At 50.6% G+C, this 22,233-nt stretch overlaps 1 protein-coding gene across 1 annotated transcript; it reads left to right on the top strand.

The window, feature by feature from the left end:
• The first annotated feature begins 1,372 nt into the window (after nucleotides 1-1,372).
• On the top strand, nucleotides 1,373-9,768 carry LOC134980005 (Ig-like V-type domain-containing protein FAM187A). Its single transcript, XM_063946600.1, has 3 exons — nucleotides 1,373-2,235; nucleotides 9,110-9,439; nucleotides 9,531-9,768. The coding sequence occupies exons 1-3, from the start codon at nucleotides 1,373-1,375 to the stop codon at nucleotides 9,766-9,768; spliced, it is 1,431 nt and encodes a 476-aa protein (XP_063802670.1).
• Nucleotides 9,769-22,233: the final 12,465 nt, after the last annotated feature.

Genomic DNA, 22,233 nt, shown 5'->3' with positions numbered 1-22,233 from the left:
TTCCCACTTCGCCTCTTTACCAAGGCGAAGCGGGAAGCACTAGCGCCAAGATGTATTAACATCTTGGCTGCCAGAGAGGGGGAGTTTTCTGGCGATGCCTGTCGGTGGCCACTGCGCATCAGCCTAGTGCTGATACGTTGTATCTATCCCTTCCAGCCGGCTCACTGGGCATGCGTAAGATCTCGTAAGACCTCATATGCTGCTGAGTGTCAGCACCCGCCCCAGCCGGGGATAGCTCTGTCCCTGCTGTGGAGTTAGGCCATTGTCACCTGCAGCTATCACTGGGCACACCGCCGCTATAATACATGGTGAAAAAGCCGTATCATAACCTGCGCTGATACCACTTCCCTCCCCATACTATATCATACATCTACCCCGCTGTGCAGTATGTACGCTATATGTAAGGTATATTCTGCAAAATAAATAAATCAATAAATAAATAAATAAATTAATTTATATATATATATATATATATATATATAGAAAGATATATGTATAGATAGGTAGATATATATATATATATATGTATGTATTTATTTATTTAAAAAAAACTCCATTTCCTCAAGAAAAGCCTGTGTTTGTCCCTCTATACCTTGCTTTGTAGAAGAACACAGGATCAGTCAGGGTAGATGCTAGAATCAAGTGGGCTAAGGGACCTTTTCCGTCTGGGGGAGGAGTCACAACACAAGGGGGAGGAGCAAGGCCAGCGGGATAGTTCCTCTACTATCCACGCCACCAACTATTACCTTCAGTAATCAGGTGGCGAGCGAAGTGGAGCGGAGCGAGCCACCGAGCCCGAAGCACGGCGAGCGAAGCGAGCCCGCGAGGGTACTTTTCGGGTACCCTGTTTGCCCGTAGCTCCTCCCCCTGGCGACGTGTCTCCTCCCCTAGATATGTCAGAAGGTCCCTTCTCCCACTCCGAAATAGAATCAACCGATCAGTCAGTCAGCAAGCAGTCACTCACTGACTTTGATGAGCCCCTCCCATGATGAGGCTGCTGCAGATCTCCTCCACGGGCCAGAGAAGCATGTGATGAGCTCCACCAATCAGAGCTCAGCATATGCCTCTCTGACCTTTAGTGCAAAGTCTCCTGGGACTTAATCAGCTCCCAGTAATGCACTGCACTTGTGTGCAGTCAGTGTGCCCAGCTGCCGATGCTCAGCATGTACTGTAGCTGCCGGTGCCCATTAATCATTGCGGCTCCGGCAGCCAGGTGAAGCTACAGCACTACCCAACACCCGTGTGCCGTCTAGAAACGTTAAAAAAAAAACACATCAAACTAAATGCTGACCATGGGGGGCCCCAAGACAGATGGGGCCCGGGGTTACTTACCTCCTGTGACCCCCCCCCCCTTTAATCCGGCTCTGCGGTGATGGCTCCGTGGAGTCGTCACCTTTTATGTCTTGTGGCTTTCCTGATTAACATCACGCCAGCTTGTGGCTTTGAGATTGTGGAGAAGAAGGATGTCTTCAGGACCATGCACTGCCCATCATTCCTGGTGTATGACACAGCGGCATACCTGTCGGACATGACCATCAAGTTGGAATGCCACTGTAAGCCAGACGAGATTGAGTCTGTAGTGTGGTACTACCAGAAGAACCTGGGTGGGGAGCTTTCCCGGGTGTTTACAGACATCGACGGTGGAACCCGACTTGATAGTAAGAACCTGCACAGCAACACTGACGCCCTGCTGAGGTTCAGCATGCAAATGTTTGACCTGGTGATATTTAAGGCACAGGTAAAAGATTCTGGACACTATCTGTGCGGCACATGGGACAAGCAGTTTTTCTATGGCTATGATATTGACATCCAGGAGTCCAGAACGTCTTATACAACAATTGAGAACCATACCCTACATGAACAAGAAGACCTGAGAAAGAGACACTTTACGGTCTTCACTTCTTTTTCGGACTGGTCCACATGTGATCGGTGTGATGTGAAAGGAGAGCAAAGGAGACTGGGCTTATGCTTTGTGCAGAGTGACTACCTGTTACCGAGATACCTGTTCATGGCTAAAAAAGAGGCACCTTGTGGCTCAGGCGCCGTTCCAGCAAAAATTAAGAAATATGTTGCTGATCGCAGACCAGAGGTCCTGATCAGACGCTGTACGTCCCCCTGCAGAAAGACACCACTAAGCTTCCTCGAAAAGATTCTCAACTTTATAAAACGTATGATAAAAGCTGTCAAGAAACATATTCCTTGGTTTCCCAAGATACCCAAGGTACCAGCTGAAATGTACACTATTCCAGAAGGCGACTGTCACAACTGAGGGCCTGAGCTGACGGGAGGCAGCCTCAGTTGTAGGGGCTTAGATGTACCGGAACCTGGGAGGTTGTATCAGACCCCTGGACATGTAAGTAACATGAATAATAACTGCCCGAAGGCGTGACCACGACAACTTGGATAAAAGTCAATGATGTTTATTATGACAACTCCGCAACACAGCAGCAGTAAAAGAAAACGTAAAAGTCAGCAAAGAATAAATACAGTTCCTGGGTACTACAGGATGGCAGGAGCCACAGGGCACTGGTAGTGTGAGATAGTTCTTATGATCTTCTAGATGGAAAGTCCTTACCAGGCCCGACTGTAGCAATGGAGATAACCCAGGATTGTGCCAGCTGGTGTTCCAGGAAAAGCTGGGTTGCTGAAGATAAAACAGCTGCTGTGGATACTGGCTGGAACCAGACTGTTGTTAGCACGGAGTGGATACTGGCTGGAACCAGTTAAATAATAAATGAACTTGGGAGCGATGAAATATGAACTGAAATGTAGAACTTGAGAGCGGAGAAATAATAATACCGGTGGAGAGTGGTAAAGTGTAGAAAGGACACCGGCCCTTTAAGGGAAGCTGTACTCTGCTGGAAGCTGAGCTGGAAGCAGGTAATGTTGTAGCTGGAAACAGATGAATCCACAATGGATTGGAGAGTCAGGCTACACCGCAGGTGGAATGCTGGTGCGGGTCTCTATGGTGGAAGTCTTGAGACAGGAGCTGGAACCTGGAAGACAATCACAGGAGAGAGACAAACAGGAACTAGGTTTGACAACCAAAGCACTAACGCCTTCCTTGCTCAGGTACAGTGTATTTATACCTGCAGCAAGGAAGGGATTGGCTAGGCAATTATGCAGATTAACAATACTGACAACAGATTGGAGGAAATGATCAGCTGACAGAATCCAAGATGGCTGCGCCCATGCAGACACTTGGAGGGAAGTTTGGTTTGTAATCCATGTGGTAATGAAAACAGTAATGGCGGCGCCGGCCACTGGAGACAGGAGACGCCAGGCTGACAAGTGCACATCCAACCACGCGGACACAGCGGAGGCCGCGGCTGACGTAATCGCCACTCTGACACTCTGCATGCAGAAGCTCAGGGACGGCGGCGGAGCCCGCGGGAGACGCCATGCCAGATGTAATAAGGCGTTACTGTGACAGCGTCTCAGAGAGACAGGAGAGGATGCAGGAATGTGAACATTAGGTAACAGATGGGATCCGGTCCTGGAGCGCTGAGCCAGCCTTAGGAGGCATCTGATGGGTAAGAAATGGCGTCCAGATACCCGGATCGTGACAGCACCCCCCAGTTTAGGAGTGGCCCCAGGACACTTCTTTGGCTTTTGAGGAAACTTGGAATGGAATCTCCGGACCAAGGCAGGAGCATGGACATCAGAAGCATTGGTCCATGAACGTTCCTCAGGGCCGTAACCCTTCCAGTCAATAAGATACTGTAGTTGACCGTAACGGTGACGTGAGTCCAGGATCTTGGCCACTTCATACTCAACGCCTCGTTGAGTTTGGACTTTCGGAGTTGGAGGAAGTGAGGAATGAAACCGATTCAAGATCAGCGGTTTCAACAGGGAAACATGGAATGTCCTGGGTATTTTTAAGAAGGGAGGCAACTGGAGTCTGTAAGCAACAGGATTGATGACTTGTTCAATCTTGAAAGGACCGATATAGCGAGGTGCAAACTTCATACTGGGAACTCTTAACCTCAAATTCTTCATGGATAACCATACCCGATCACCCACCTTGAGAGCAGGAACTGCTCGACGCTTCTTATCCGCAAACTTCTTGTACCTGAACGATGCCTTGAGCAGAGCTGATCGTACGTTCTACCAGATATTGGCAAACTGATGCAAGGTGATATCCACTGCGGGAACAGAAGTTGCTGGAAGCGGTTGGAACTCAGGAACTTTAGGGTGGAATCCAAAGTTAGTGAAGAATGGTGTTGAAGCAGATGAAGAATGATACTGGTTGTTATGACAGAACTCGGCCCAGGGAAGTAATTGAACCCAGTCATCTTGAGAGGAGGACACATAGATGCGGAGGAAGGCCTCCAAGTCCTGATTCACCCTCTCGGTTTGACCATTGGTCTGAGGATGGTAAGCCGTGGAAAACTTTAGCTTGACTTGGAGGACTTGACATAAACTTCGCCAGAATTTGGCTGTGAATTGAACTCCTCGATCTGAGATAATTTCTTCAGGAAGACCGTGGAGTCGGAAGATCTCTTGTATGAATACTTGAGCCAACTTGGAAGCTGACGGAAGACCGGTGAGAGGAATGAAGTGTGCCATCTTGGTGAACCGGTCAACTACCACCCAGATGGTATTGAACTTGTTGCACATGGGTAAGTCTGTAATGAAATCCATCGACAAGTGGGTCCATGGTCGACGGGGAACGGATAGTGGAACCAGTTGCCCTGCAGGCGACTGGCGGGATACTTTATGTTGGGCACACTTTGGGCAAGATGCAATAAACTCCAAGACGTCCTTTTTCAGAGTTGGCCACCAATAGGACCTAGAGATAAACTCCAGGGTTTTTTGGATACCTGTATGTCCGGCAAAACGGGAAGCATGGGCCCAATGCATGAGCTTCTTCCTTAGCATCGGCTTCACAAAACTTTTCCCTGATGGGGGCGTAGAGTCCATCCCTACCGTGGAGAATGCCAACGGATTTATAATAGGATGCTTGTCTGAAGACTCTGACTCATTTTCTTGCTCCCATGAGCGGGAAAGGGCATCGGCCTTGCGATTCTGAGAGCCCGGACAGAACTGGAGTTTAAAGTCGAACCTGGAAAAGAAAAGTGCCCATCTGGCCTGACGAGGGTTGAGACATTGTGCGCCCTTCAGGTATAAAAGGTTCTTGTGGTCTGTAAGTATGGTGATTGAATGAGAAGCTCCCTCCAACAGATACCTCCACTCTTCTAGAGCGAGCTTGATGGCTAGCAACTCCTGGTCGCCAATGGCATAGTTGCGCTCAGCTGGGGAGAACTTCCGGGAGAAGAAACTGCAAGGGTGTAAATGGCCATCTTTAGCCCTCTGAGATAACACCGCTCCTACTCCAACGGAGGAGGCATCCACCTCTAAGATGAAAGGAGAGTCGATGTCAGGCTGTTTCAGAACAGGCGCAGAGATGAACCTTTGTTTTAAAAGATGAAATGCTTGCATGGCTTCTTCAGACCACTTGGACGGGTTAGCACCCTTTTTAGTGAAAGCAGTAATAGGCGCCACAATGGTGGAAAAGTCTCGTATAAACTTTCGGTAATAGTTGGCGAACCCTAAGAACCTCTGGACCCCTTTGAGGGTTAAGGGTACCGGCCAATTTTGGATTGCTTGTAGTTTCTCAGGATCCATCTCTAGTCCGGAACCGGACACAATGTACCCTAGAAACGGAATGGACTTGACTTCAAAGACGCATTTTTCTAATTTGCAATAGAGATGATTGACACGGAGACGGGACAGAACCTCTTTAACCCAAAAACGATGCTCCTCTAAATCGTTGGCAAAAATGAGGATATCGTCTAGATAGACCACGACATGACGGTATAGAATGTCTCTGAAGATCTCATTGACAAAATGCTGGAAGACAGCTGGAGCATTGCTCAATCCGAAGGGCATGACGAGGTACTCATAATGTCCGTCACGGGTGTTAAAGGCGGTCTTCCACTCGTCACCCTCACGGATCCGGATGAGATTGTATGCACCTCGCAAGTCCAGCTTTGTAAAGATGGTAGCTCCGCTAACTCTGTCAAAGAGCTCAGTAATCAGGGGTAAAGGATAACGGTTCTTGATGGTAATGTCGTTCAAACCTCTGTAGTCGATGCACGGCCGCAGACCACCATCTTTCTTTTTTACAAAAAAGAAGCCTGCGCCGGCTGGAGAAGAAGAAGGTCCAATGAACCCCTTTGCTAGGTTCTCTTTAATGTATTCCTCCATAGAATGCGTCTCAGGCAGAGACAACGGATAAGTTCGGCCTCGAGGTGGAACCTTCCCTGGAACGAGATCAATCGGGCAGTCCCATTCTCTATGAGGAGGAAGGATATCAGCAGAAGCTTTACTGAACACATCCGTGAAATCTTGATATGGAGGAGGTGGAACATCAGACGACCTGGGGGAGGAAGAACAGACAGGCATCACTTTAAACAAACATGTCTCAGCACAGGAGGGACCCCATGCCAGAATTTGCGTAGTCGTCCAATCAATTGTAGGATTGTGAAGACGGAGCCATGGAAGGCCCAGGACCACAGGATGTGTGGCTCTTGGAATCACTAAAAGTGAAATAAGTTCGGAATGAAGAACTCCCACTCTCAGACGAACTGGTAGAGTCCTTAGAGCAATAACAGTATCAAAAATTTTACTGCCATCCACGGCAGTTAAGGAAAAGGAGGAAGGAAGTCTCTCGGTGGGTAGGGACCACCGTTTAACATAGGCTTCAGTAATAAAGTTCCCAGCTGCTCCGGAATCAAGGAGGGCAATGACGTTCCGATAACGTTGAGCAACTTGAAGCGAGACTGGGAGATTACAATCATGAGGAGATGGAGAGGAGATCATTACTCCTAGCCGGCCCTCTCCTGGGCGAGCTAGGGTTTGGAGTTTTCCCGGACGTTCGGGACAGGCATTGATGGTGTGAGACGGAGCTGCACAGTAAAGACAAAGAGACTCAGAGACACGTCTTCGGCGCTCAGCAGGAGTTAAACGGGAACGGCCAATTTGCATGGGTTCATCTTTAGTTGGTGACAGTTGGCGAGGAGGAGGAGCAGAAGATTTTGGAGCAGATGATCTTCCACGCTCAATTGCTCTCTCTCTGAAACGTAAGTCCACTTTCGTACAAAGTGAGATTAGCTCATCTAACTTGGAGGGTAAGTCTCTGGTAGCTAACTCATCTTTAATACGCTCGGATAAACCATGCCAGAATGCAGCATACAGGGCCTCGTCGTTCCATGCCAGTTCAGATGCCAGGATCTGGAACTGTATAAGATATTGTCCTACAGTACGTGACCCCTGGCGTAAACGGAGAATCTCGGATGAAGCTGAGGTTACCCGGCCTGGCTCGTCGAAGATGCGCCTGAATGTTGACACGAAGGCAGTGTAGGAAGATAGCAGGGTGTCGGACCTCTCCCATAACGGTGATGCCCAATCAAGGGCTGAGCCACTGAGAAGAGAAATAATGTAGGCAATTTTGTACGGTCACTGGGAAAATTGCCAGGTTGTAGCTCAAACTGAATCTCACACTGGTTGAGAAATCCCCTGCAGAATCTTGGAGATCCGTCAAATTTTGCTGGCGTTGGAAGATGAAGACGTGGAGCAGAAATGGGTAAGGTGGGTGGGGTTATAGCTGGAGTCACTGTGGTTGACGCACCAGACGCGCCTGATCCACGGAGAGTTGTCTGAATCCCATCCAGCCGAGTAGAGAGATCCTGGAGACAGCGGATGATGTGGCCCTGTGCAGCCTCCTGATGTTCTAGTCGGGCTGCCAGTTCTTGCATCGGCCTGGCCGCTTGATCCTGGTCTCCGGCTGGATTCATTAGGTCAGTGCTTACTGTCACAACTGAGGGCCTGAGCTGACGGGAGGCAGCCTCAGTTGTAGGGGCTGAGATGTACCGGAACCTGGGAGGTTGTATCAGACCCCTGGACATGTAAGTAACATGAATAATAACTGCCCGAAGGCGTGACCACGACAACTTGGATAAAAGTCAATGATGTTTATTATGACAACTCCGCAACACAGCAGCAGTAAAAGAAAACGTAAAAGTCAGCAAAGAATAAATACAGTTCCTGGGTACTACAGGATGGCAGGAGCCACAGGGCACTGGTAGTGTGAGATAGTTCTTATGATCTTCTAGATGGAAAGTCCTTACCAGGCCCGACTGTAGCAATGGAGATAACCCAGGATTGTGCCAGCTGGTGTTCCAGGAAAAGCTGGGTTGCTGAAGATAAAACAGCTGCTGTGGATACTGGCTGGAACCAGACTGTTGTTAGCACGGAGTGGATACTGGCTGGAACCAGTTAAATAATAAATGAACTTGGGAGCGATGAAATATGAACTGAAATGTAGAACTTGAGAGCGGAGAAATAATAATACCGGTGGAGAGTGGTAAAGTGTAGAAAGGACACCGGCCCTTTAAGGGAAGCTGTACTCTGCTGGAAGCTGAGCTGGAAGCAGGTAATGTTGTAGCTGGAAACAGATGAATCCACAATGGATTGGAGAGTCAGGCTACACCGCAGGTGGAATGCTGGTGCGGGTCTCTATGGTGGAAGTCTTGAGACAGGAGCTGGAACCTGGAAGACAATCACAGGAGAGAGACAAACAGGAACTAGGTTTGACAACCAAAGCACTGACGCCTTCCTTGCTCAGGTACAGTGTATTTATACCTGCAGCAAGGAAGGGATTGGCTAGGCAATTATGCAGATTAACAATACTGACAACAGATTGGAGGAAATGATCAGCTGACAGAATCCAAGATGGCTGCGCCCATGCAGACACTTGGAGGGAAGTTTGGTTTGTAATCCATGTGGTAATGAAAACAGTAATGGCGGCGCCGGCCACTGGAGACAGGAGACGCCAGGCTGACAAGTGCACATCCAACCACGCGGACACAGCGGAGGCCGCGGCTGACGTAATCGCCACTCTGACACTCTGCATGCAGAAGCTCAGGGACGGCGGCGGAGCCCGCGGGAGACGCCATGCCAGATGTAATAAGGCGTTACTGTGACAGCGTCTCAGAGAGACAGGAGAGGATGCAGGAATGTGAACATAAGGATAACAGATGGGATCCGGTCCTGGAGCGCTGAGCCAGCCTTAGGAGGCATCTGATGGGTAAGAAATGGCGTCCAGATACCCGGATCGTGACAGCGACCCTCTGACCCTTCAATGCCCAGGAGCCAAACCAGGACAATCTGTAGCTTGGGATAAAGAGGATGAAAAAGAGGACATTAGACTAATGCTATCAGATTACTTAGTCGGGCATTACGATAATAGGAGAGTGACAATAGACTATGGAGACCATCTGAACTTCCGTGCTGTAGAGAAAAGTGATGGAGGAATATACTACTGCTGGCTACAGGGGAAGAGGAAGGCTGGATTCAGGTTGGTTGCCCTAGGTAACACAGGAGGACATAAGTTCAATGATCCAGAGGCTATTGCAACCATGTTAAACATCGGCAGGTATTTTCTCGGATTAACCATGTTATTCCTACTCCTCTACTGTGTGTCGCTGTGCCACTACTTCTTCAGGTGTACACCTTTATAACTGTAGAGCCTGCTGTCCAACTGCCCGACCACAAAACATCACCAGAGGCTGCTGTCTGGCCATAAGACATCACCAGAGGCAGCTGCCCGGCCATAAGACCGGCCTGGCCACAAGACATCAGAGGCTGCTGCCTCGGCCACAAAAAAATCCTCCAGAGGCCACAACACCTACCTCTGGAGGTCACCAACCCAGCCTATGTGAATCTCATAGCCGGTCCCAAGCCCGGATAAATGGGGAGGGGTGATTTCTGTGGCGAAAGAACCGTAACGCCCAGCTATGCAACCAATGCTAGTACAACGCTCAAAAAGCACAGCAAAAACTAGTGCCTACGGCAGAACAGAAGCTGAATGGGCCGTTACATCAAATATGTGGAAACTACCGTTTCTGCATGTGTCATTTATTTTATGTATTTATTAACAGTTTCTTATATAGCGCAGGATATCCCGCTGCGCTTTACGATTAGAACAACAGTTATAGAACAATACCGGGCAAGAACAGACAGACATAGAGGTAGGAGGGCCCTGCTCGCAAGCTTACAATCCCCTTGTAGTGCGCTGACCCACCTTAAAAAGTGTGGCAGGTAATTACATTTGTTTCATTTTTTCATTGAATTCTACCCTTTTTTATGTTCTGCCTCCACTTCTGTCAAAGGTGTGTGTATCTACCCTAGCGGCAGGGGGTGCAGCTTTTCTCAGCCTACCGATGCCGGGATCACGGCGGGGAGGGGCGAGTGCAGCAAGCCCCATGCGGGCTCGCTGCGCACGCTACGCTGCGGGCTCGGTGGCAATCTGCGGTCGCCACGGGTTCTATTCCCACTCTATGGGTGTCGTGGACACCCACGAGTGGAAATAGTCCCTGTTGGTCGGCATGCTGACCATCGGGATAGTGAGGGGGCGGGATATCGGTGTAGTCATGTGACCGTCGGTCTCCCGACCGCCGGTCACATGAATACCACCCCTTTCACAGGAGTAGACCAGCCTGTCACATCCTGCTCTCTTCCCCAGTGAAATGGGACGTCCAGAGGCCTGATGACCTGATTTACATGTAATTGTGGCCCTGCAGAATAATGCAGAAATCGTGGCACTGCTAATTAGGGGCTGCTGCATACTTGCCTACTGTCTTGGAAGATGCGGGAGACCAGGGCCGTAACTACGTGTGTGCCAAGTGGCTTGGCACACAGCGCAGTTGCCCTGAGGGCGCACGGCCAGCGGCATGTAATGAGTCAAATTGACTCATTACATGCCGCCTCTGAAGTCTCTGCGCCGTGCGCCGCAGCCACGCTGGAGGAGAGAGCAGCGCCGGGCAGGTGAGAAGGAGGAAGAGGGAGGGGGAGCAGGGAGCTGCAGCAGCGCTATTTCATTGGTAGTAAGCGCCGCTGCAGCATCCCCCTCTCCTTCCGTATAGGCTGCCCGGCGCTGCTGTGGATGCTGGGATGCAGTTCCTCCATCCCAGCATCCACAGCAGCGCCAGGCAACCAATACGGAAGGAGAGGGGGATGCTGCAGCGGCGCTTACTACCAATGAAATAGCGCTGCTGCGGCTCCAGTCCCCCTCCCTCCTCCTCCTTCTCATCTGCCTGCACAGAGAGGGAGATGCCAGCACGAGGAGCTTGTCAGCGGGGAGAAGGTAAGTATATCCCTCTCTCTCTTTCTCTCTCTCTTTCTCTCTCTCTCTGGGGGACACCGTCTGCCATAATGTGTAAAAAGGGGTCCTGGCTGCCGCAATGCGTAAAAAGGGGGCCTGGCTGCCGCAATGTGTAAAAAGGGGGCCTGGCTGCCGCAATGTGTAAAAAGGGGGCCTGGCTGCCGCAATGTGTAAAAAGGGGGCCTGGCTGCCGCAATGTGTAAAAAGAGGTCCTGGCTGCCGCAATGTGTAAAAAGGGGTCCTGGCTGCCGCAATGTGTAAAAAGGGGGCCTGGCTGCCGCAATGTGTAAAAAGGGGGCCTGGCTGCCGCAATGTGTAAAAAGGGGTCCTGGCTGCCGCAATGTGTAAAAGAGGGCCTGGCTGCCGCAATGTGTAAAAAGGGGGCCTGGCTGCCGCAATGTGTAAAAAGGGGACCTGGCTGCCGCAATGTGTAAAAAGGGGGCCTGGCTGCCGCAATGTGTAAAAAGGGGTCCTGGCTGCCGCAATGTGTAAAAAGGGGGACTGGCTGCCGCAATGTGTAAAAAAGGGGACTGGCTGCCGCAATGTGTAAAAAGGGGTCCTGGCTGCCGCAATGTGTAAAAAGGGGGACTGGCTGCCGCAATGTGTAAAAAGGGGGACTGTCTGCTGTAATGTGTAAAAAGGGGGATGCTGTCTGCTGTAATGTAGAAAAGGGGCTCTACCTGGTGTAGTGGCGCTACTGTGCAGCGTAATTTGAATAATGGAGACTACTGTGCACCGTAGTATGAATTGCTATTATTTTGTGGTCACGCCCCTTCCCCATGAAGCCACGCCCCTATATATTTTTCACGCGCCTGCGGCGCGCTGCCCCTATCTTGCATGGGGGGGGGCGCCTATGTCGTTTCTTGCACACAGCGCTAAAATGCCTAGTTACGGCACTGCGGGAGACTCCCTATTTTTCGGGTAGTCCTCCTGCTCCCCCGGAATAGCTGGCAGACTTGTAATACACACAGTCCCGATGTCCCCTCACTCTCAGGACACGTGTAATACAGACAGTCCCGATGTCCCCTCACTCTCAGGACACGTGTAATAGAAACAGTCACCCACTGACTCTCACCATCTGCATCATACTGCATTGCACATTACATTTCAAACTATGAAACATTGTAAAGAGACATGTCAAGAGGAAATATAGATGTATCCCTTCTCAGCTTAAAGGCTAATCACAGCAAATGCAATTAATTTGCAGTTATTAGTGTGCCCATGAGTGTACGCATGCGTGCGTGTGTATGCACACGTGATCCATAGGATCGCATGGTGCATACATTCCCATGAATGGATGGCAGATTGTAGGAGCTAGTTGCAATTGCTATGCTGCTGATTGCGGGTAGGATGAGAGTGACCACATATGTATTTGTAGGAGGGCGCAAAATTTATAGTTTGCAGGAGGGCGCCGAACACCCTAGCACCAGCCCTGCTCTCAGGACACGTGTAATACAGACACTCCCAGTGTCCCCTCACTCTCAGGACACGTGTAATACAGACAGTCCCGGTGTCCCCTCACTCTCAGGACACATGTAATACAGACACTCCCGGTGTCCCCTCACTCTCAGGACACATGTAATACAGACAGTCCCGGTGTCCCCTCACTCTCAGGACACGTGTAATACAGACAGTCCCGGTGTCCCCTCACTCTCAGGACACATGTAATACAGACAGTCCCGGTGTCCCCTCACTCTCAGGACACATGTAATACAGACAGTCCTGGTGTCCCCTCACTCTCAGAACACATGTAACACAGACAGTCCCGGTGTCCCCTCACTCTCAGGACACATGTAATACAGACAGTCCCGGTGTCCCCTCACTCTCAGGACACGTGTAATACAAACAGTCCCGGTGTCCCCTCACTCTCAGGAGACATGTAATACAGACAGTCCCGGTGTCCCCTCACTCTCAGGACACATGTAATACAGACAGTCCCGGTGTCCCCTCACTCTCAGGACACATGTAATACAGACAGTCCCGATGTCCCCTCACTCTCAGGACACATGTAATACAGACAGTCCCTGTGTCCCCTCACTCTCAGGACACGTGTAATACAGACAGTCCCGATGTCCCCTCACTCTCAGGACACGTGTAATACAGACAGTCCCCGTGTCCCCTCACTCTCAGGACACATGTAATACAGACAGTCCCGGTATCCCCTCACTCTCAGGACACATGTACTACAGACAGTCCCGGTGTCCCCTCACTCTCAGGACACGTGTAATACAGACAGTCCCGATGTCCTCTCACTCTCAGGACACGTGTAATACAGACAGTCCCGGTGTCCCCTCACTCTCGGTACACGTGTAATACAGACAGTCCCGGTGTTCCCTCACTCTCAGGACACGTGTAATACAGACAGTCCCGGTGTCCCCTCACTCTCAGGACACGTGTAATACAGACAGTCCCGGTGTCCCCTCACTCTCAGGACACATGTAATACAGACAGTCCCGGTGTCTCCTCACTCTCAGGACACATGTAATACAGACAGTCCCGGTGTCCCCTCACCCTCAGGACACATGTAATATAGACAGTACCTGTGTCCCCTCACTCTCAGTACACATGTAATACAGACAGTCCCGGTGTCATCTCACTCTCAGGACACATGTAATACAGACAGTCCCGATGTCTCCTCACTCTCAGGACACATGTAATACACACAGTCCTGGTGTCCCCTCACTCTCAGGACACATATAATACAGACAGTCCCGGTGTCCCCTCACTCTCAGGACACATGTAATACAGCCAGTCCCGGTGTCCCCTCACTCTCAGGACACGTGTAATACAGACAGTCCCGGTGTACCCTCACTCTCAGCACACGTGTATTACAGACAGTCCCGGTGTCCCCTCAGTCTCAGGACACATGTAATACAGACAGTCCCGATGTCCCCTCACTCTCAGGACACATGTAATACAGACAGTCCCGGTGTCCCCTCACTCTCATGACACATGTAATACAGACAGTCCCGGTGTCCTCTCACTCTCAGGACACATGTAATACACACAGTCCTGGTGTCCCCTCACTCTCAGGACACGTGTAATACAGACAATCCCGGTGTCCCCTCACTCTCAGGACAGGTATAATACAGACAGTCCCGGTGTCCCCTCACTCTCAGGACACATGTAATACAGACAATCCCGGTGTCCCCTCACTCTCAGGACAGGTATAATACAGACAGTCCCGGTGTCCCCTCATTCTCAGGACACATGTAATATAGACAGTCCCGGTGTCCCCTCACTCTCAGGGCACATGTAATACAGACACTCCCGGTGTCCCCTCACTCTCAGGACACATATAATACAGACAGTCCCGGTGTCCCCTCACTCTCAGGTCACATGTAATACAGACAGTCCCGGTGTCCCCTCACTCTCAGGACACATGTAATACAGACAGTCCCAGTGTCCCCTCACTCTCAGGACACGTGTAATACAGACAGTCCCGGTGTCCCCTCACTCTCAGGACACATGTAATACAGACAGTCCCGGTGTCCCCTCACTCTCAGGACACATGTAATACACACAGTCCTGGTGTCACCTCACTCTCAGGACACATGTAATACAGACAGTCCCGGTGTCTCCTCACTCTCAGGACACATGTAATACAGACAGTCCTGATGTCCCCTCACTCCTGGGACTTTGTACCGATTTTTGTGTGTACAATGTTGGAGGGTATGTAGAAAGACAAAAAAAAATAATAATAATTTCCACCCTAGCGTAATAATATCCGAAACACAGGCTCGCTATTCCCTTCTACAGTCACTGCGAGGGGCACTGCTAAATGATCTAGAGGGAAATGTATCAAGTCTTCTAAAGAGAGAGGTCGGGATGTACTAAGGAAAAATGCGGTAACCCCCCCCCCCCTCCCCTTTTTGGTGGTTTTACCGCATTTTCAAGTGTACTAAGTTCTGGCTGCCGGGTTTTTGCCGCTCCTTTAGAAGCCTATGGGCTTCTTATCGCCAGCCGCCACCTCCGCCGCCCCCCGCCTCCGCCCCTCCTCCTCCCCAGCATACCTTCTTCCAGGAAGCCTGGACCCGGAAAGTAGACTCCTCCTCCCCCTAGCAACGCATCCGGAGGTCCTTCCAGCTGCAGGGGGTAGGAGGAGGCGCCGGGGACAGCCTGGAGAGTGGGGGGAGTGTGGAGAGCCCAGGAAGGTGACTGAGACCCCACACACCACCTCACAGGTATCGCGGGGGGCCTCCGTCACCGCATTGCAATGTTGATCGCATATGTTAGTACATATGCGATCAACATCGCTGCAAGGTCGGCGATGTATGTTAATACATCCCGCCCATTGAGAGAGAAATTACCCATAGCAACCAACCATCTCCCCTGAGTGAGAGGCTTCCCAGGGGCCATTTTTCCATGTTGCTCCAAATTCTGAATAAATAAACAGAATAGATCCAGAAGCGTATTTCACAACACTGAGGTGAGTCCGGTCTCAGCAGCTGGAAGACGGAATGTAGCAGGTGTTATTGTCCTTGTAGAGAGTCTGGGAATTCCATGCAAGAAATGATCAGAATTCACTTGGAAACCTTCTCCTATAATCAGCGTTATTTTAGGGGTTGGTTACTGTTCAAAATACGTCCACATTTCACAAGCACCGATATTCATTTCCATGTCAGGGCTTGTAATGTTTACCAGATGCGAGCACATTGCTGCTTCCGCACTTATGATGATTTTCAGGAGCGTTGATAGAGGCTCGTGTTTTTGCGTCCATAACATACAGGCCACGCCCACGAATATCACACGAACCATTTTTTTTTTTTTAAAGTGTCAGAGGACATTTGAAAACTGGCATTAGATGCTCAGCAGACAATCAGATCTTGAGTATTAGTTGCATGTCACAACACTGCATTTAGGTACAGTGTGGAGGCGTGGCCATCTGAACAGAGGGTGTGTCTTGCGCATAACTTGGTCACCCTCCCACACTTTCCATTACATCTGTCAAAGTGTAGGGTCGTCAATCAAGCCTGACAGGAATTTCCACAGTATCCTATTGGGCCAAGCTTACACACACCCTACAACTGTAACGTTTTAGCAGGTACAGTACTATTTTTTATTGTCTGTACCAGCAAACAGGGGCTATGTACCGGGCGCTCCGGATTTTTAAAGATTTCTATAGCAGCGTTTCCTCCCTCCGGGACTGCCAGACCGGGCTGCAATTAGCCGAGAGCTGGTTTCCTTTAGGAAGCCACTCCCTACTTGATTGTCAGCCCTAGCCGGCTTTTACGGACTGCAGTCGATGCAGTCCATAGGAGCTGGGGTTTTGCGCATAGGCAGTACCGTTGCCACTTATGCGCCGGTTCCCAGCGTCTATGAACCACATAGTACAGGTGCCGGGACTTGGGCGGCGGAGGGGACAATGCAGCGGAAACACGGCAGGCCTTCTCCTCCACCCAAGTAGGAGCCACGGCTAGAATTGGAATCCTAATTTGTATATTTACAATTAAAAATATTATACCAAGTGTTACAATCTTAAGTGTCATTTAAACCATCGAAAGCGATAATGCACAAGGAAAATCGGGAAGGATTGACCTAGAACTTTATGAGGATCTTTTCCCACACATGAACATTCTCATATTCAGATGTATATTCTAGAGCTATCTGTGTACAGTATCATCTCAGTGATTCGTGATGAAATATAAGGGGTCATTCCGAGTTGATCGTAGCTGTGCAAAATTTAGCACAGCTACGATCCTGAACTCAGACATGCGGGGGGACGCCCAGCACAGGGCTAGTCTGCCCCGCATGTCAGTGGCGCCCCCCCCCCCCCCCCCCGCAGAAGTGCAAAGGCATCGCACAGCGGCGATGCCTTTGCACTGCAAGAGTAGCTCCCGGCCAGCGCAGCTTTAGCGTTCTGGCCGGGAGCTACTCTTCGTTCCCCGGCCCGCAGTGGCTGCGTGTCACGTCACACAGCCACTGCGGGCCCCTCCCCGCACTGTCCGGCCACGCCTGCATTGGCCGGACCGCGCCCACGACACGGCGGCCAAACGCTGCCGTTTCGCCCCCTCCCGCCCATCAACCGCCTCTGCCTGTCAATCAGGCAGAGGCGATCGTAGCACAGCGCCCGGCGGCCATACGCCGGCGCACTGCGGCGCCGGCGCATTTCTGACCTGATCGCACCGCTGCAAAAAACTTTAGCGTGCGATCGGGTCAGAATGACCCCACAATCTATTAGAAATGGATGATCACTCTCAGATGTTCCGGAAACAAATACTCACTTCAAGATGCCGGAAATGGAACGATCAGTAACATCTTTGTCCATTTAGTGATTAGCAATCTTTTTTATGGCACAGTTAGGACACAGGGCATAATTCAGACCTGATTGCTGCTCTGTGAATTTGCAGAGGTTTGCGATCAGATAGTCGCCGCCCAGACAGAGTGATAATCCGCCCTGTGCAAGTCTGCGTACGCCTTGCGCAAATCTCTGCTAACGCTGCAAATCCATTTGCAGTCAGTGTGTGCGTAGCCAGGACTTACTCCTACAGTGCGATACAAACAGGCTGATCGGGCCGGAGCTGATGTCACACACCCGCCCTGAAAACGCTTGGGCACGCCTGCGTTTTTCCTGACACTCCCAGAAAACGGTCAGTTACCACCCACAAACGTCCTCTTCCTGTCAACCTGCGTACGCCTAGCGATCCAAAAAGTTGCAGGATTATTTCGCAGTTTGGCATCGCGCCTGCGCATTACGATCCGTACGCATGCGCAGTCTATCTGTAATCGTCCGCCTTGCGAATCTGCACAACAGCGATATAGCCAGTGTGGCTTGTGTGTCAGGGTTGTGGGGTACGATTTGTCTACATAAAAACATGTCAACATGGTCTTACTACCGACAGTGACTAGGTCAACATTGATCATGTATACACACATGATATGTTGACATGATGAACTGTCGGCAAAGTTTCCCTGGTGGTCTAGTGGTGTGTTACCTTCTCCCAGCAGCAGCGGCTACTCTCTGGATATATGAGCAGATACTTATTTTATACATTTCTGAAAGTATGTCTACGATTTATTCTTGTTTCTGGAACTAGTTATTAGAATGAACAATTAGATGGAAAAAACATTGCGCCAGCACTGCGCAGTACCACCACACAAAAGCTGCACTGCACACGTGGCATGAAAATATATATATTCAGGTAACCAGCTTCTGCTAGCACCGATGCCGTGGCGTCCCACTGTGAAACAGCAACACTGAGTAGTCGCCTCCTGAGGTCGGTGATTAGGCTCCCGGCAATGAGTAGTCGCCTCCTGAGGTCGGTGATTAGGCTCCCGTCATTTAGTAGTCGCCTCCTGAGGTCGGTGATTAGGCTCCCGGCATTGAGTAGTCGGCTCCTGAGGTCAGTGATTAGGCTCCCGGTATTGAGTAGCCGCCTCCTGAGGTCGGTGATTAGGCTCCCGGCATTGAATGGTCGCCTCCTGCAGTCGGTGATTAGACTCCTGGCACTGAGTAATCGCCTCCTGAGGTCGGTGATTAGGCTCCCGGCATTGAGTAGTCGCCTCCTGAGGTCAGTGATTAGGTTCCCGGCATTGAGTAGTTGCCTCCTGAGGTCATGATTAGGCTCCCGGCAACGAGTGGTCGCCTCCTGAGGTCGGTGATTAGGCCCCCGGCAATGAGTAGTCGCCTCCTGAGGTCGGTGAATAGGCTCCCAGCATTGAAAGGTCGCCTCCTGAGGTCAGTGATTAGGCTCCTGGCATTGAGTGGTCGCCTCCTGAGGTTGGTGATTAGTCTCCCGGCATTGGGTAGTCGGCTTCTGAGGTCGGTGATTAGGCTCTCGGCATTGGGTAGTCACCTCCTGAGGTCGGTGATTAGGTTCTCGACATTGAGTGGTTGCCTCCTGAGGCCGGTGTTTAGGCTCCCGGCATTGAGTAGTCGCCTCCTGAGGTCGGTGATTAGGCTCCCAGCATTGGGTAGTCGCCTCCTGAGGTCGGTGATTAGGTTCTCAACATTGGGTAGTCACCTCCTGAGGTCGGTCATTAGGCTCCCGGCATTGAGTGGTTGCCTCCTGAGGCCGGTGTTTAGGCTCCCGGAATTGAGTAGTCGCCTCCTGAGGTTGGTGATTAGGCTCCCGGCATTGAGTGGTTGCCTCCTGAGGTAAGTGTCTAGGCTCCCGGCATCGAGTAGTCACCTCCTGCGGTCGGCGATTAGGCTCTCAGCATTGAGTAATCGCCTCCTGCGGTCGGTGATTAGGTTCTCGACATTGGGTTGTCACCTCCTCAGGTCAGTGATTAGGCTCCCGGCATTGAGTAGTCGCCTCCTGCAGTCTGTGATTAGGCTCCCGGCAATGAGTAGTCGCCTCCTGAGGTCGGTGATTAGGCTCCAGGCACTGAGTAGTCGCCTCCTGTGGTCGGTGATTGGGCTCCCGTCATTGAGTAGTCGCCTCCTGTGGTCAGTGATTAGGCCCCCAGCATTGAGTAGTCGCCTCCTGAGGTCGTGATTAGGCTCCCGGCATTGAGTGGTCGCCTCCTGAGGTCGGTGATTTGGCTCCCTGCATTGAGTATTCACCTCCTGCGGTCAGTGATTAAGCTCCTGGCATTGAGTGGTCGCCTCCTGAGGTCGCTGATTTGGCTCCCGGCATTGAGTAGTCGCCTCTTGCGGTCAGTGATTAGGCTCCTGGCATTGAGTAGTTGCCTCCTGGGATCGGTGATTAGGCTCTCGGCATTGGGTAGTCGCCTCCTGAAGTCATGATTAGGCTGCCGGCATTGAATGGTCGCCTCCTGCGGTCGGTGATTAGGCTCCCGGCACTGAGTAGTCGCCTCCTGCAGTCGGTGATTAGGCTCCCGGCATTGAGTAGTCGCCTCCTGCGGTCGGTGATTAGGCTCCCGGCATTGAATGGTCGGCTCCTGCGGTCGGTGATTAGGCTCCTGGCCTTTAGTCGCCTCCTGCGGTCGGTGATTAGGCTCCCGGCACTGAGCAGTTGCCTTATGAGGTGGGTGATTAGGCTCCCGGCATTGAGTAGTCGCCTCCTGCGGGCGGTGATTAGGCTCCCGGCATTGAATGGTCGCCTCCTGCGGTCGGTGATTAGGATCCCGGCATTGAATGGTCGCCTCCTGCGGGCGGTGATTAGGATCCCGGCATTGAATGGTCGCCTCCTGCGGTCGGTGATTAGGCTCCCGGCCTTTAGTCGCAGGAGGGACAGGATTGGACACAACTTCACAATAGGATAAAAAGGGAAAATGACTCAAACAGGATTTGGCCTGATTAGGAGTCCTGAGTGAATACACTGATGTCGGTGGCTTTTCTCTTACATTGGCCTTCTCTAATGGAGTTCCTAATCCCATGTTTAGCAACAGGTTGCTCTGTCCTCCCATCGGCATCGGCCTGAGAGAAAGCAGCCGGTGACCCGTGAGATCCCCAGTCAAGATGGACAGTGTGAGCCTCACTTAGGCCTCAGATCAGAGCTGACAGCTGTAAGGGAGGGAAGAGCTTTATTTCCTTAGTGAGTCACTTGGAACAGAATGAGTAATTGTCAAAATAAACAATCAGACTAATACTTTCATCATGCATAACACCATTAATGAGTGTAATGGACCACATTAAGGGATTTCCTGGCAGAGGAGAAAATAAAGAAGCCTGAAGAGCTGGTGTTTACAGTTTGCTCCATAACTTTATAAATGGACAAAATGGCCGCAGTTCTGTAGTCCATACAGAGCGAGAACCTGCAGATCAACAGACTTCAGGACCACCCGACACTTTGTGGGCTGTACGGACAGCAAGCAACCAATCGGCTCATAGGGGACAGTTGTGAAGCTCCAAAGCATAAAATGTGTCCTCTGTCTGAGGTGGACATCTTGCGAGTTGGCCTGAGACAGTATTCACAAGGAACTTATTGGCTCACTAGCAACTAGCCACCAACGACACCGCTAAAAAAAGCTGAGCATTAATTCAAGGGACGGGTGTAGACTTTTGGGTGCAGGGCACATAAGACAGTTGGGCTCCTCTCATTAGGCCATAAACATTTCCTCCTTTCTTATTTTGTTTTACTACCATCCCAATTACGCCCTCCCCGTGTCAATGCAGCAACATAATTCAGGTTATTTTGCAAACTTAAGGTCCATACAAGGCAGTCAATTAAACTTACTCATCATTATACTAGTTAGAACCAAACTACTTGAGTTGCAATTCTCATTGAGCCCATGAGCCCATACTCCATGTGCGTTACCACGGAGCGTTACCATAGAAAGTGGAACCCTTGCTTCCAAGTATTTCACACTAGCCAACAGGAACGTTTGCCGAACTTGAATGGGTATATTAAGCAAGACCAGTGTCGGACTGGCGCATGAAGGGCCCACCGGGGGTATGCAGTGGTAGGGGCCCATGATTAGAGGTGTGGTCAGCCTCGAAAGGGGGTGTGGCCAGCCTCCAAAGGGGTTTGGTTAACCATTATAGAGTACCTGGTCTGGACTCCTTGATAATTTATATAGTAATTAATGCTAGTGCATGCATGATAATGTGCCAGATTAATGACAGCAATGTACTGTAGAGAATACATCATAATCCTGTGCAGTATACGGTAACATACGTATAATATATAATTCAAGTACACAGTCTAGAACCTGATCCCTAGAGGAGGAGGGGCCCCACCAGGCAGTGGGGCCTACCGGTGGTTTCCCCGTACCCCTGTGGGCCAGTCCGAGCCTGAGCAAGACATAGGCAAAGGTGGGGCATGTGCCCTGGGTGATGGTGCGGCGGAGGTATAGCTTCGATCCGGCTCCTGGGTTCGTTCTTGTAAACATTACATTTGTGTTTTTGCCATAACTTTATTTTGCACGAAATCTGCTGCTCAACTTTGTCATTCCCTTTAAAGTCTTATACAGCGGCTTTCATCTAGACATGAGTTGGGCGCTACAGTTGGAAAGTGTGAGGATCTATGCTGTCATTCTTTGAACAAAAGCTGTGTGGGAGACTTACACATTTTGCCATATAAAATGGGGATTGTAAAAGGTTACAGTTGACATAGAGACACTTTTAATCCAACAGATGTGACATTATGTACTTTTTTTTTTTTTTTAAACAATTACTCACGGAAATTTAACACACAATTTAAAAAAAAAAGGATTTA

The sequence above is a fragment of the Pseudophryne corroboree genome, chromosome 12 (assembly GCF_028390025.1).
Source record: "Pseudophryne corroboree isolate aPseCor3 chromosome 12, aPseCor3.hap2, whole genome shotgun sequence".
Taxonomy (NCBI): Eukaryota; Metazoa; Chordata; class Amphibia; order Anura; family Myobatrachidae; genus Pseudophryne; species Pseudophryne corroboree.
The sequence above is the reverse complement of the archived record's forward strand: the minus strand, read 5'-3'. Positions and strand labels throughout refer to the sequence as shown.